This window comes from Myotis lucifugus, unplaced genomic scaffold (genome assembly GCF_000147115.1).
Source record: "Myotis lucifugus unplaced genomic scaffold, Myoluc2.0 scaffold_58, whole genome shotgun sequence".
Taxonomy (NCBI): Eukaryota; Metazoa; Chordata; class Mammalia; order Chiroptera; family Vespertilionidae; genus Myotis; species Myotis lucifugus.
Genome location: NW_005871106.1, coordinates 930,928 through 947,856, shown reverse-complemented (window position 1 = coordinate 947,856; position 16,929 = coordinate 930,928). Strand labels below are relative to the sequence as shown.

Genomic DNA, 16,929 nt, shown 5'->3' with positions numbered 1-16,929 from the left:
ATGTTGCTACTGTTATGAATCGTAATGTAAATATCTGATATGCAGGATGGTTTAGGCGACCCCTGTGAAAGGGTCGTTCGACCGCCAAAGGGGTCGAGACCCACAGGTTGAGAACCGCTGAATTAGATGGCTGGAGCCTGCTTCAGCTGGAGCCTCAGGAGGACCTCAGCTAACTCACCAGGTCCACAGACACCTCACTGCGCAGGTGCAGGCCCTGAGGTGATCAAGTCGCCCTGAAGGACAGCACATCAGGGAGTGGACTCAAACAGACACAGAGACTGATTTAGAAACTAGTGTGTACATTTATGTTACAATTAAAGGAGACTTTGGTGCAGTGTATTGCCTCTCAATAGGTAGATCTGCTCAGAAACAACAACCAAAAAAATCAGAACAAAAGTTCATGTAGTTCTATCCAGAAAGAGAGAAAGAGACAGAAAGGAGAGAGAGAGAGAGAGAGAGAGAGAGAGAGAGAGAGAAGAGAGAAAGAAGAAGAAGGAGAAGGAGAAGGAGAAGGAGAAGAAAAAGAAAGACTGATGTTGATAAAAGCAAATTGCAGGAACCTATGATAATATGCTGTATATCCCCCACCCCCTACCCAGGCACCTCATACTGTTCTATGCTTTCCTTCTTTTCCCAATGTTTATTATCAACCATCAGAATCTTCTTTAACGAGTTACTTGGTTTAATATTACTTATATTTAATATTTTCCTGAGAAGGTGGAGACTACCCTGGCCTTATCTATGTGCATATATTATCTCTCAGGGTGCACTGTTGCCTGAGAAGATTTCTACAGATGGCTAATCATGTCTACTTTATGTTGACTCATATTAATTTCCATTTCAGAAACTTCCATCTCAGAGGTTGGTGTTTTTCGGTCTTTTGTCCCCTCAGTTTTGTAGGGGTGTCACCTCATGAAAGGCCCTAAGGGCCCAACCAGGAATCTCACTTAGTCTGTTAATGGACTTGTGTTCTTGTTAAGTGTCTTAGTGTGTTTCATGTGCCCTAATTTCCAATGGATGTCAGTTACAATATCAGAAATTAAAACCCATGCAGAAATCACAGTGTCTTTGTTTTCACTGTCTTCCAGTGTCATCTTGCATTACAACATATAAGAAGACACCACCTCCAGTCCCACCCAGAACTACCACGAAACCTTTCATTTCTATCACAGCCCAGAGTAGCACAGAGTCTGCCCAGGATGCCTACATGGACGGACAGGGCCAGCGAGGAGATATTATCAGCCAGTCTGGACTGAGCAACTCCACGGAGAGCCTGGACAGTATGAAGGCTCTGACAGCCGCCATCGAAGCCGCCAATGCCCAGATCCACGGCCCTGCAAGTCAACACATGGGCAACAACCCTGCCACCATCACCACCACGACCACCATAGCCACCATCACTACAGAGGACAGGAAGAAGGATCACTTTAAGAAAAATCGATGCCTGTCAATTGGGATACAGGTAACAGCCTCCCTCTCCGACCTTTGAATTAGGAACCCAAAACTAAGAAATGTAACTTATATTTTCCCAGGTTTGTGGTCTTGCCATTTTGGATGACATAGCTGTGTCTAGGACAGTGATGGCGAACCTTTTGAGCTCGGCATGTCAGCATTTTGAAAAACCCTAACTTAACTCTGGTGCCGTGTCACATATAGACATTTTTTGATATTTGCAACCATAGTAAAACAAAGATTATATTTTTGATATTTATTTTATATATTTAAATGCCATTTAACAAAGAAATATCAACCAAAAAAATGAGTTCGCGTGTCAGGTTCGCCATCACTGGTCTAGGACCAGATTTTCAAATTATTGGCTCTGGACTCCCTAAATTGTTAAACGTGATGAAACAAAATTATGAAGGCATTGCGTCTATAGATATTAGCAGCTATTGTTTTTGTTCTTTAAATTGAATGTGTGACTCAAACTGTAGGGTAACTAAACAAACATGAACACAGTCAAACACAAAGGGCCCTCAATTCCTAATGCACATTTTGATTCTCAACAAAGGAGTGGACATTCAAGAATAACCTGGGTTATCGGGTTGTGTTACAGTACGTTCAACATCCTTGAGTAACCAGATGAGAACAAAAATGTGAGTCCCTCCTCATAGATATGGGAGGGAGGGAGAGCAAGACCAACGAGCTTGGTGGTGTGGAAAGCAGTTACATCACAGCATCAACAGGAAAGAATGCACAGCAGTTCCAGCGTAATCATTGGCCATTTAATCAAGCATCTCATAAAAATGGTAGAAAACTCATCAGGGCTGTCAGTTCAGCTCACTATTTTCTGCTCCTCAAAGATAACATCAAACTAATTCTTGTTTTTCCCATCTGTTCAGCTTGGCTTACCCTTTTATCAATGGAGAAGAGTCATTCTTTTCCCCCGGTTTTGTTGTGCAGGTGCCCTTTGAATAATAACTTCCTGACGCGGTGTCCAATAAATCTATCCACACTGAACCAACATAGGGCACAGCTAAAAGCCAGGTGCGGGGTACATTTTTCACAACAATGATGTATTTTCACAGTCCATTCTGCAGAGTCCACTTTTAAAGGGTAATTAAACTTTCTCTAATAGTGATGAGTCAAATGCTTTTTATAACCTGCAGGTTACCATAACACAAGTTGTCAAGTTTCCTAAAAGAACTCCTAGCCCTGGTGCTTGGAATTAAATGGCACAGCAGAAGGCATGGGCCCAAAGCCAGCCTCCACATCTTCCTAGAAGCTAATTACCCTCCCAACACCGAAGGATTTGGAGTAGGGAAGAGCAGAGGTCGGTCCTGTGTGTCATCCTAGGCAAATTACTTCATCTTCCTGAGCCTGTTTCCTCCTCTATCCCTCATAGGATTATTTTGAGAATTAAGTTTCCTAGTCGAGGAACCTATGGGGGTATAGAGTTTCAGTATAAGATGATGCAAAAATTAGAGAGATGGATGGTGGTGATGTCAGCACAACAATGTGAATGTACTTAATACCCCTGGAACTGTACATTTTAAAATGGAAACTTTTAAGGGGGGAGTGAAGATATTCTACAGTTTATCTTGAGGTAAAGACCTAAATCTCCCAAAATCAATAATTCTGACTACAATCAATTAATTTTCTCCTTTCTTTTGTATTTTGTTATCTGCAAATTCAAAACTTTCAAGAACATAGTCCCATGTAGTGTTCCCTTCTAACATAGTGCTCACAGGTGAGTACATACAAATCTATGGAGGAATCACAAACATTTATTAGGCAAATTTTAAGTGACTAAAATTGCATTTTATGAAGATCAGCAGAGTCAAAGTGCATGCTATAATAATGTAGTAATGGCTCTCATTAAATGCAAAAATATTGAAGAAAATGGTTACAAATCACAAAACATTCTAGTAGAGTACAGAGGTTTCTAGTGAGATGTGACGTTTGTTTTTCAAGTGAGATAAATAAAATGGAGCACCTCTACGTATTTGATTATTTCTTTAGGTGGATGATGCTGAAGAACCTGACAAAACAGGGGAAAATAAAGCACCCAGTAAGTTCCAGTCCGTAGGAGTGCAAGTAGAAGAAGAGAAGTGGTGAGTCCACATGCATTTGTCCTCTCATCTTGAGGTTGGCAAGTATGGTACAAGTATTTTCCCCCAGGGTAAACCAACAAGATTCAATGATATTGTCTGTTAACTTTTGATAGCATTTACAGGGTAAGCCTGAAACAATATTAGCTGATTCCCTCCTCTACTTTAATAGTGGAGACCACTCCATTGAAGGTTTAGCTAGAATAGTAGAGTAAGCACATTGCATTTACATACATATAAGCACTGTGTATATTACTGTTGTGTTGCAAAACTATTCCTCTTCAACAAACCTTTCTATTTGGCACTGTAAACTTTTTAAGAGATGAGGACTTATCTTATTCCTTGTTTTCTCTTAGCACTTAATAGTGTTTGGTGTTTGATATGCACTCAATGAATGATAAATAATGAATAAATGGGGAAAAGGAAAAAGAAAATTTCCCATTATTATCCTGGTGGGGATGTGGAGCAACATTAACTCTCATTCATTGCTGGCGGGAATGCAAAATGGTACAACCATTTTCAAAGACAGTTTTAGTCTTATAAAACTAAAAATATTCTTATCATATGATCCAGCAATCACACTCCTTGGTATTTACCCAAAGACATTGAAAACTTATGTCCATGCAAAAACTTGCCCACAGATGTTTACAGCAGCTTTAGGCATCATTGTCAAAACTTAGAAGCAACCAAGATGTCCATCAGTAGGTGAATGGATAAATAAACTGTGGTATATACAGACGATGGAATATTATTCAGCATTAAAAAGAAATCAGTTATCAAGCCACAAAAAGACATGGAAGAAAATTAAATGCACATTACCAAGTGAAAGAAGCCAATCTACAAAGGCTACATGTTATTATATGATTTCAACCATATGACATTCTGGAAAAGACAAAACTATGGAGACAGTAAAAAAGTGGTTCTCAAAGATTGGGGAATGAGGGATAAATGGGCAGAGCACACAGGATTTTTAGGGCAGTAAAACTATTCTGTTATACTACAGTGGTAGGATCATTTATGATACTTGAATATATGTCATTGTACAGCTGTCAAAATCCATAGAATGCGCTACACCATGACTGAACGCTAATGTAAACTATGAATTTTGGATAATAATGATGTGTCCATGTAAGTTCACCATTGTGTACCTACACATTCTGTAGGTTCACCATCTGGTGGGGGATGTTGGTAGTGGGGAGAAGAGGGCAAAGGTATATGGGAAATTGCTCAAGTTTGCTGTGAATCTAAAATTGCTCTAAAAAATAAATTTTATTAATTTAACAAAGCAGGAGGGTAGACAATGTTAACCTCAGAGTTTTGTCCTGGGGGTGTGATGCTTCATATATGTAAAACTTTAGAAAATTACCTGACATAAAAGAAGCTCTGTATAAGTATTTCCAATTCTATTATGTACCCAGATAGAATCTCTCTAAAGATTGAAATTTTAAAAAAGCAATTATACCATCTTTTCTTTAAAGTAAGAGAATAACCTCAAATTTAAATTTTTCCTTTAAACATTTCCCCTGCAGTCAACTGTTCTTTTACCAAATTAATGCCCTGACACTTGCCCAGCAATCAGAATGTAAAATATTGCATTATTTGGCCTAATAGCAACCCAAAAACTTCAAATGAGCCACTTTTATCATGTTATTGAAAAGTTGAACATTTAATGAATTGTTGAAGTTTGTAAGGATGGTCAATTCCTCGGTAAACTGAGTAATTTATTTAAAATTCATTCTCCAAAGGACTAGTAAACCCAATGTTGGTGCTTAACTTTATAAAACGCACCCTTCCTCAGAGGTCACTCTATAGTTAACCTCTGTAAAGTAAATAAGCTTTTAAATTTATGTTAATGATGTTTTCAACCTCTCCAAAAGAAATCCATTGTCAATCAGTCAGGGATTACTTATATCTTCTGTCTCTAATTATAATTCTTTTATAATTTTGCTGGTAGTAATTCATTTAGATGGGATTTTAAAAAGCTAATTTGGGCAGGTGAAATTACCTAATGACAGACAGGGGATTTTCTTAAATTATCTAGTGATAAAGCTGAGACTGTTGTTTTCACAATGAATGGCCAATACAACCCATCTCTTCCTTCCCCAAATAAACAGACTGATATGCAACAGTAACCTAACAAAAAGTGAGAGAAAGAAAGAAAACAGAGCCAGAGAAAGAAAGAGATAGTACAGAAAGAGGAAGAGGAAGACTTTGTAAGAGGCCAAGAGATTCATTATCACCTTTTGAATTTGCCACAATTTAGGAACCAAAACTAACATAGCAAAGTCCACCTGGCTGGTTTGTCTGTGAAAGGGTAGACTTGTAAATACAGGGTGCTCTTCAGTGTTCCAAATCAAAACAAAAGTCAGTAACTCATTAGTAGAAAGTAAAATGCACTAAGTAACCTATCTGCTTCAAAAAAAAAAAAAGGAATCAAAATGAGTATTACAAATGCTGATATATTTGCAGGCAGCCATGACATCTTCAGAATGCTATTGATTGCAAATATGCCACGTTCATTCTCCAGGGCCGCCTCATGGTGGGGCCCTGCACAGAGGCATGCTAAAGGTCACTCGTTTAAATGCCATGGCAGCACCAAGCCAGGGACAATGCATGCATGTGGTTTGGGAACAAGACAGCTTATTTGAAGCCCGTGAAGAAACTCCTCGTCTCCATCAAACACTAGCTATCTTCCTTCAATTCCTGTTTCTCGGGTTGGCTGGAGGCACTGTTTGACAGTCCACACGGCATATATTTGCTGACATGCAGGACTGGTGCTGAACAAAGCGGGCAAGTCGTGCCACCTCCTCCCCAGGATTACTCACCTCCACCACGGTTCTCTATCCCACAGCCTCCTAGCATCCTGTATCCATTCTGTCTGGTCTTTTGACACTCCCCGGGAATTTGCATGAGGTCTTCCTTTCTTCCAAGCTGATAATTAGCAAATCTAGTAAACCAATCCTTCCTATTTACTAAGGTGAGAAGCGAAGAGTCTCCCAGGGATCTCCCCTTTCCTTCTGAGTAACAACTGTGCTTCAACAGTGGTTCAAACTAAACTTCTTCCACTAGCCCATTAGTAGCTATAACAGTGGACACAAAGAGAAAAAATATTATTTTCATTATAAAATTGGTATGAAACAGCAAATTTACTTGGAAGAAAACATACAATAGCATAATAACAGTTTATAACTCTCTGATGGGCTTTGGAGCATTTTAAAAAACTGATTATATATCTTATTAAGTATTATCTATATTTTCTATAATTGGATAATCTAACGATAAGGAGAGTAAGTTCATATTTATGTATTATAAAAATTTATAAATTACAGAAATAAAATAAAATCCCCCATAATCTTATCCATTAACCATGAATTAATATAGGGGTATAGTTTTACCCATACTTTTTCCAGGAAAATTTTATTTTATTTTATTTTATTTGAATTCCACTTTGTGTTTATTAAAAAACAAAAACAAAGCAAAAGCATCAAACTTCCCTGGGTTACTTGTTTCTGACCATATTTATTTTTTGTTTTGTTTTGGCACAAATTGCCAAGGATGAAGAGAACAGGAGAGGGAAACACACAGACACACACAGAGACCATTTGAAAGCTGGAAGGCAGATAGACTAGTGATAATTGACTTAGCTGATCAGAGAAACTGAATCTAAAGCCAGTGATGCAGAAATCCAAGCTGTACCTTGATTTAAATTTCAGAGCCCACAGAAGGCATGGGAATATGTTGGGCAGTCAAAGTAGAATGAAGGTGGAGCTACAAACCCTTGAACCTGCAAAGCCAGTGCCAGCCCTTCCTCTCTGTGGCAGAGGTCCGGAGGTTTTTCATCTTCAGAGGCTAAAACAAAAGGGTCTCTGGTCTGGAGGACAGCAGCACAGCTGAGGGCAGGATTACTGCACTGAAAATAGGAGGATAAGTGCAAATTTACAAACAATTTGAACCCAAGACCCAAAGATTCTGACATCAAGGATTTGGCAGGCTAAAATCCCAGCCAGATCATCCTGCAGTGAGGATTAGAGTGGATGAGCCCCTCCCCCAACCCCAGACTTCTGACTGGTTTTTAGGCCTGGTCATAATAAAGTAGACATAAAAGCAAGTTCTGAATAGTGACTTAAAGTCTTATATTTATCCACCAAGTTATGATTTCCAGTGTTCTTCCTTCCTTTGTGTAGGTCCAAAGTTCCACCTAGCATCATTTTCCTTGTGCTTGAAGAAATTTTTTTAAACCATTCTTATAGTGTATATCTACCCATGATGAATTCTTCCAGCTTTTGGGTATTGAAAAAGTCATTATTTTGTCATCATTTATTTTTATTTTTTTAATATATTTTTATTGATTTCAGAGAGGACAGGAGAAGGAAAGAGAGATAGAAACATCGATGATGAGAGAGAATCATTGATCAGCTACCTCTCCCCACCCCACTCTGGGGATCGAGCCTGCAACCTGGGCATGTCCCTTGACCAGAAATCGAACCGTGTTCATAGGTAGATGCTCAGCCACTGAGCCATGCCAGCCAGGCTCATGTTTCTTCAATTTTAGCTTAGTATTATGAATATATGGAGACTCTTAATTGAGGTGTAGGCACAATCTACTGAGTCTTGCTTTTCTGCTTATTGCCATATTCCCCATGTTGCCATATTGCTGACATAATCTCTAGTTCAGAAACAAAAGATAAGTGTGAAGTGTGTGTTATAGGTTTGGCCTTCAGCCTCTGTTGCAACTCAGCTTTCATAAGGTTAGATATTTGTGATATATTTTGTAACAACTTATAAATCAGTCATTCTTAATGTTCACAACTAAGAGTGTTAAGGGATGGTAGAAGTTTTGAACTTATATGCTTTTTTGTTATTTATTAACATTGTCAAATTAACAAACTGACATCTGATGTTAGAGATTATATAGATAGAAGCTACTGGTCTCATGGCAATTTTCTAGAAAGGAAACTCCAGAATGTTATTTTTCTGGTGTATGTATATTTAATATTTCATATATTTTGTAACAACTTATAAATCAGTCATTCTTAATGTTCACAACTAAGAGTGTTAAGGGATGGTAGAAGTTTTGAACTTATATGCTTTTTTGTTATTTATTAACATTGTCAAATTAACAAACTGACATCTGATGTTAGAGATTATATAGATAGAAGCTACTGGTCTCATGGCAATTTTCTAGAAAGGAAACTCCAGAATGTTATTTTTCTGGTGTATGTATATTTAATATTTCCATCCGTGTCTTCGTAAAGGACTTCTTAACTATCGGGATCTTTAGAGATCATCCATGTGAGACGCAGGGCTACATCAAGGACGATTTGCCTTCAGCATCCAGGGAATTAGAGTGGAAAACTTTAACGAGAATAAGTGGGTAGTAAATCACTTTGTGGCTTCTTTTCCTCCTTCAACCACTCCCCCACCCCACCATGCCTTCATGTAATATGTGAAGTTAGGTAACAGTGAATGTCATCGGTAGGATTTGTGCGTGTGGAGCTATGTGTATGGGAGGGAAAGGCAAGATCCTTTCATTGGTGTTGATGGGATGGGAATAGGAGCAGATGGGTATTTTGGTGATTTGCAAAAAAGCCTCTGGTCTCTCTTATCTCCAGTTGGTGGAGCCATCTCCTTCTCTCCTAGTTTACCTTTTGTTTATTGCAAGATAATATGTAGGCCTCCAGGGGACACTCAATGCTGGGGGTGGGGAGACTATTGCTGGCATCAAAATATGCTTGAGAATGACACCTGCCACTTCAGCAGGCCTGTGAATGCACAAGTTCAGGTGTAGGTGTTGGAGGAAAGTACTGGCAATCTATTATGAAAGCTGCTCTCTATTTCTAAACGCACATGCCTCAGGGAATAAGATGATTATGCTTTTATCACCAAAGTCTCTTCTATTTCTATAAAATTCTGAGTTTCTGAAATCTTTCTTGCTTCATACATTCAAATTCATGGCCTCACAGCTGAGTGGAACAATGTGGAGAGGTAGCATTGCTTTCTCTTTTAGCAAACGTCAACTACTATGAATGATCTCTTTTGATTGCAAATGACTTAAATATGTAAACTTTGGGCTTCTAGTGATGTGTGTCTTTTCAACTAGGCAGGACGTTAAAACAAAAAGCCAAAATTGAGACAGAACCTTCTGACAGCCAATTCAGGAACCACAGACTTGGAAAGACCTTTGGCAGTCAAAAATATCCGCCTTTGCCAACTCAGAAGCTTTGGATCAATCCCCACTCCTCACAGTTTACTTGGAGTGCTGCATAGCCTAATACCCACTATTGATCTTAGACAGGATTTGGCAAACAGCCTCTTTTCTTTGCCAAGTTAACAATATCATGATCTAGCCAAATAGTTCCTTACAGTACACCTGAGTTTTTAAGGTGCGTCATTCATGCGTTTCAAATTTCAAAAGCCTGAAACTTGGCATAATTCCTGATATGCCTCATACACGTTCTTTTTTTTTTCTTTCTCTCCTTCCTTCCTTCCTTCTTTTTTCTTTTTCTCTTTCCTCCTTCCTTTTGTCTTTGTCTTTTCCACCTCTCTCTCTCTCTCTCTCTCTCTCTCTCTCTCTCTCTCTCTCTCTTACACATTTTCCAAGATAATTTAGTTTACAAAAAGCATCTATTTCACAAGCCTATGGCCTCCATTTGACCCAACAACAAGACCACAATAAAAAAAAATTGTAAGTGAGACCTCTTGGGCTTTTAGCTGCCTGAGGGCAGGAGCCAGGGAGTGACCTAATGCTCCGATTGCAGAAGAAAGCAGTTCCTCCTGGGGCACAGTCAGTTCAGGGATGTTCTGTTGAGACTCCTCACCAAGGTTTACAGTGACAGCCCATCACTGCGCTAGCACCTGCCCAGCTGGTCCTGGAAGGAGGCTGGCAGCATGCTGGGTGCTCTCTGCAGCTATCACATGATAACAAGCCCACTGTGGTTATTTCCCATTTCCTCCCTTTCTTTTATTAGACAAGTATAGTACAATTATTTGAAGCAGAGAGAGTCTTTATGTTGAAAACCTATTCTATTTTCCTTTGCTTAAAGAGATTTTCATGGCCCTGGCCAAGTAGCTTAGTGGGTTAGAGTGTTGTCCTGATATGCCAAGGTTGAAGGTTCAATGCCTGCTCAGAGCACATACCAGAATCAACCAATGAATAAGTGGAACAACAAACTGATCTATCTCTCTCTCCCTCTCTCTCTCTCTCTCTCTCTCTTTCATAAATAAATAATATATAAGAGGGAGCTCTTCAAGCAAAAGAATAAATAAATAAATAAATAAATAAGAGGGAGCTCTTCAAGCAAAAGAATGACTGACATGGAGGGTTTTAAATAACCAATGGATCTTTGTGTTGAGGTAGTTTTAAAATGTGTCGACAAGACAGTGCTACCCTCATACCAATGGGGCGCTGGAGAGCTCCTCCCACTGAATTTGGAAACAAGGGCTGCATTAGGCCTAGGTTCTGCATGCACTGTTCCAACTGGGAAGCTGATGTGACAGAAAGCATGAACCTTGCCCCAGTCATATGCTCAGTGGTTAGAGCATCACCCTGGGCATGAAGGGTCGCATATTCAATTCCTGGTCAAGGGCATGTACCTGGGTTGCAGGTTTGGTCCCTGGCCCTGGTAGGGTCACATGCGGGAGGCAACCAATTGATCTCTCTCTCTCTTCCCCTTCCTTCTACTCTCTCTAAAAAAAATGGAAAAAAATATCCTCAGGTGAGGATTAACCACAACAAAAAAAGCATGAACCTCTTTTTTAGAAAGTTATAATTTTTTTTAATATATTTTAATTGATTTCAGAGAGGAAGGGAGAGAGAGAGAGATTGAAACATCAATGATGAGAGAGAATCATTGACCAGCTGCCTCCTGCACGCCCCCTACTAGGGATCAAGCCTGCAACCCGGGCATGTGCCCTTTTTTTTTTTTAATATATTTTATTGATTTTTTCACAGAGAGGAAGGGAGAGAGATAGAGAGTTAGAAACATCGATGAGAGAGAAACATCGACCAGCTGCCTCCTGCACATCTCCTACTGGGGATGTGCCCGCAACCCAGGTACATGCCCTTGACTGGAATCGAACCTGGGACCTTTCAGTCCGCAGGCCGACGCTCCATCCACTGAGCCAAACAGGTTTTGGCCCGGGCATGTGCCCTTGACTGGAATTGAACCCCAGGCCCTTCAGTCCTCAGGCTAACGTTCTATCCACTGAGCCAAACCGGCCAGGGCTAAAAAGTTGTAATTTTTATCTCAATCTCCTCACCCCACATCTTTCTTTTAACCTATCTTTTATTTTATGTAAGGAGATATCTTGGGTTTTACATCAGTTAAAGGGAACCATTTCATAAAATACCAAGATGGCTGCACTTCTGAAGAGCAGCATTTTGAGATCCCACATATATTTGGTCTTGACCAAAGGCTTGGTGACAAATGTCTGAAGTCCCCTCTAAAGAAAGAGCAGCATAGGACTCGTGTTTCTCCTTTTGAAAGTAGATGTAGCCCTGAGAAGCAACCACTATGTGAATGAGAGAGATAAAGATCACCAGAAGCCAGAGGATTGTGCAACAGGATGACTGAGTTCGTCTCCTTAAGATAATTTCATGGCTTATGTCTCGCATAATGGAATCCTTGCAGGTCCCAAGCACGTATGTTCTAAAGATAACAACTGTGCTTAGTTTCTGTTCATGATTTACTTTGCTTAGACAGCCCCATCGGACAGAGGAGATGAGAATGGGCCTGCAGCTCGCCATCTGCGTGTTGATTTGTAGCCTGCTGTGCAGAAAAGTTGCGGGAGGGGGGCAGAAAATCCTCTAATTGAAATATAAACTGGTTTCATAGAAGGAGCACAAAGCAACAGCAGAGGTGAATACTAACAAGTGACTTTTCTCTTGCTATTCAGAACAGACAGGGTATTGTGTCCCATACTGGTTGAGCCAGTCTGTAGTTTCATGGTTTTTTGCTCCTTAGACCGGAATATTGGCCGGTCTGTTTCAGAAGCTGTAATTATTACACATTGTGCCTTCAGGGCATGAAGGACCCAAGAAGCTTCAACACTGGAGATTGTGGGTTCAAAACTAGCAAGACACTGGGTGCGGCTTTTGGATTTTTAGCAGCAACCAGCAACTAATCTATTCTTTTCAAAACTACAGAAATTAATCCAGTGACTGCTACTCTCTTTTTATCAAAATTTTAAAACAGCAACAACTTGATGGCACCCTTCCCTGAGAAGGAACTTTGCCCATCAGAGACTGAAAACGTTCTGTAGAGCAGAACATTCTTTGAAAGCTCTGGGTGGAAGAAAGCACTTGCTTGAGGAACTTAATTGATAGACACAGTGCAGCCGGGACAGGGCTGCCTGAGTTCAAAGGCACCGCTTTTAATCCCAAACCATTTTCATTTCACTTAACTGTTATTTCTTTCTGGGTGACTAAACTGCAAACTCCTACTAATCTGCTGCCAAGTGATTTTTCTTAAGGAGGTGGATACTTTACCAGATTCAGAGCCAGGAGCCTCTGTCAGGAATGCCGATGGTACGGTTTTGTGTCGATAGAAACAGGCCCAGGAAAGTAGGTCATTCTGTTTTGTATGTGAAACAGATTCTGTCTCTGGCAAATTTGCTCCAGTTGAAAACAATAAGGCACTGGTCCGTCCTTAAGCCTGGAAATGTAATGCCTCTGGCAGTACAGGATCTTGGAGAGTGCAGCCTAGTGTTTTTTCATAGCTGGGATTTTGTGTTAGTAGAACAGCCACACTGTCAACTGTTGCAAGGAGAGCCATCCAATTCACACATATGCAGCTGGACAGGAAGTTCAGAAACAAGTGGCTCTTCTCCGTTTCCTTGCTAGTACAAGAGATCTACAACATTGCCTTCAGACTCTCGCACTATGTGATTTTTTTAATGGCCCATTTGAGAGTTTGAAAACTTATAACATGACCAGGTATAATGGAAGTAATTTCTTGAAAACAGCAAACAGTGAAATGGGCCAGTTTCGTCTGATCCATCTTCATAAAATGAATCACAACATATTTGATCATTTTGACTGTGCTAATAACTAACACAGATTAGTGCAGCCACTTTTTTCCTAGATATTTATTGTCTTGGGGGGGGGAAATGATTTATTCAGATGATTGGACTCTCTCCTTTTTGGGACTTCTAGTTTTTCTAAGGGGTATAGAGTTGCAAATAATTACCTGTTTTATTCTGGTCATTCTTTATTTTTGAGGGATCAGAGTATTAGTCTTAATTGGCTTTCACAGAGTGTTCCAGGAAAGTTAAGAAGCATATCTGGTTTATTAAATGTTGTATTGTTTAGTGCACTATGGAACATGAAACAGTAACTGAAAATCAACTGGCAAATAAGCACTCTTAAAATGGTATAATCATGAACTGGTCAAGAAAATTTACCACCATTAGGATGGCTACTATTAAAAAAAACACACATAAATAAGTGTTGGCAAGGATGTGGAGAAATTGGACCCCTTGTGCACTGTTGATGGGAATATAAAATGGTGTACCTGCTATAGAGAACAGCATGACAGTTGCTCAAAAATTAAAAACAGAATTACCATATTATTCAGCAATTGTATTTCTGGGTATATACCCAAAAGAGTTGAAAGCAGGCTCTCGAAGAGATATTTGTACACCCATGTTCATAGCAGAAGAGTCCATCAAGAGATGAATATATAAACAAAATATGGTATATACATACAGTAGCCCCCTCTTATTTGCACTTTTGCTTTCTGAGGTTTCAGTTACCGGCAGTCAATCATGTCTGAAAATATTACGTGGAAAATTCCAGAAATAAACAATTCATAAGTTTTAAATGGTGCACCATTCTGAATAGCGTGATGAAATCTTGCTCCATCCCTCTCTGTTTCTCCTGGGAAGTGAATCATCCCTTTGTCCAGGGCATTAGCTCTGTGTATACTCCCTGCCCTGCCCGTGAGTCAGCAGCAGACTAGGTTATCAGATTGACTGTCCCATATCGCAGTGTTTGTGTTCAAGTAACCCTTTTTATACTTATTGGCCCCAAAGCACAAGAGTAGTGATCCTGGCCATTCAGCTATGCCAAAGAGAAACTGTATGGTGCTTCCATTAAGTGAAAAGGTGAGTTCGGTACAATGAGAAATTTTGAGAGAGAGACCCACATAACTTTTATTATAGTATATTGTTATAATTGTTCTATTGTATTATTAGTTACTAGGGGCCCAGTGTACGAATTTGTGCACCTTGAAAGGAATTGTGGGCCATGAGGCTGTGGTGGGCACAGGGGCGGGTCTCAGCCCATCCTCCATGCCCCTTCCCAACCCCTCCCACCATGGCCCCCAGTCCCCTGTCTGCCAGCAGCCCTGCTCCGGTCGCTGCTGCTCCCATGCGCTGACAACACTGGCCCCGCTCACACCTGCTAATGGCGCTGAGCAATTGGGGCCATTGTTATATGCCTGATAACAGCGACCGGTGCCCCGTCTTGATCTGGTGCCCCCACTCACCAGCTCCACCATCTCACCATGGCCAATGCCTGCCATGTTCCTCATGCACCCCCCCCCCCCCCCCGGGGCCGGGGACAATTTAACGGCTGGGGTGTTTGGTGTTCCCCCGCTCAGTTTATTTTCCAATTAACCCTTTTTTATTAAAGGAATGGTTTTACCCTCCTAACGGGGGCTATAAAAATAAAAACTTTTCTCAGGGATTGATGGGTTAGGGGGAAAAGGTTTACCCAGGGTTTAATAATATACCCCCGTTTCCAGGGAACACATGGGGGGTTTTGGGAGAAAACCCCCTGAAAAAAGGGGGGGGGGATTTTTTCCCCCGTTAAAGGAGAGGAAAATTTTGGACCTGCCACAACCTGGTTAACACCTTGAAGGCATTACACTAAATGAAATAAGGCAGTCACAAAAGGACAATTACTTTTATGATTTCCACTTATATGGAAGACCTAAAAGTAGTCAAACTCAAAGGCACAGAAAGGAAATGGTGGTTGCCAGAGCCGGGGGAAGGGGTAGGTAGAATGAGTGGTAGTTATTTAAGGGGTAAAGAGTTTCAATTATCAAGGATGAAAAAGTTCTGGAGATGGGTAATGGTGAGGGGTGCACAGCCATGTGAATAATGTACTTATGCCACTGAGCTGTACACTCAAAATTTATTAAAATGGTAAATTTTGTGATATGTATTTTTTCACAATTAAAATATATAAAATATTAGATCAAGAAATTACCTTAAGAAAAAAAACACAAAGAAATACAGATGGGGTAACAGACACGCAATGCTACCTTCAGTGGACTTATATTCTCCACCATTGTTTCCTGCCTGCGCCAGGAGCCGTTAAGCTTGTGTGTGTGTGCATTTAAATTGCTTCACACCCACGCCTTCCTTTCCCCATGTCTGAGAAAGAATTCACTGCTCCTCAGTTCTTCCCCAACCCTCCCATCTTCCACGTCTTCACCTTCACTGCAGGAATCAACCAGGGATGTACAGAGTCCTTTGGTTGTCCATATAAAGTGCTCAGATTGAATCTCTTAACAAGTTGTCTTCTATCACCTTGGTAGAAGGACTGTGAGAAGGGGAGTTAAAGGCACAGGGAAGGACGGTACAGGAAAACTCTAGAACTGAGAGCTGATTTTTACCCCAAAAGCTTTGTACCAAATAATAACAATGACCTATGCAATCAAGAGACAGGTGAATCCTTAGCAGGGAAAGGAGTCTTACTTTTAAGGAGAACATACCAATTCTTTAGTTTGCTTTCAGGAAGTCTTACTTGGTAAGAGCTGCCGCTGGGAAAATGTGATTTTTGCCAGATTCATGATAGCCTTGGCCCAGTTTGGGTTGGTTCCCCTCCCTCCCACTTCTATGCAAGTTATGCATAATAAGACATAATTGAATTGCTCCCTTACCCTTCACCAATCTGAATTTCAGGATTCAGGCTGTCCAGATATGGGGAGGAAACTGGCTATTGGACATTATACTGGCTTTGATTGCTCCACTTCTAAAATTTTTCTAGCTGTGCTTTAATATTGAATGAACATGAGAAATTTGTATTCTTTGTTTAAATATTTTTTTATTGATTTCAGAGAGGAAGGGAGAGAGAGAAACATCAATGATGAGAGAGAATCATTGATAGGCTGCCTCCTGCACCAGGGTCTGAGGCCCAACCTGGGCATGTGCCCCACCGGGGATCAAACTGTGACCTCCTGGATCATAGCTCCGCGCTCAACCACTGAGCCACGCTGGCCGGGAGAGAAATTCGCATTCTTTATGTTAGAGCTACGGCTACTGATATGCTTGTATCAGGGCCTGCCTCTGCAGACTGAGGAGATGAGGCCCCTGATGGTCATACCCATGAAGAAATGTAGAAAGTGGTGTTGCTTCAAGAAGTATCCTTGAA

The 16,929-nt window shown here is 40.5% G+C and overlaps 1 protein-coding gene across 1 annotated transcript in view; it reads left to right on the top strand.

The window, feature by feature from the left end:
• The window catches only part of DLGAP1 (DLG associated protein 1), a 229,133-nt gene that overhangs the window by 187,512 nt on the left and 24,692 nt on the right, over nucleotides 1-16,929 (top strand). Inside the window, 2 exon segments of the mRNA XM_023754230.1 lie at nucleotides 1,089-1,462; nucleotides 3,463-3,554. Coding sequence (XP_023609998.1) covers nucleotides 1,089-1,462; nucleotides 3,463-3,554 — 466 coding nt within the window.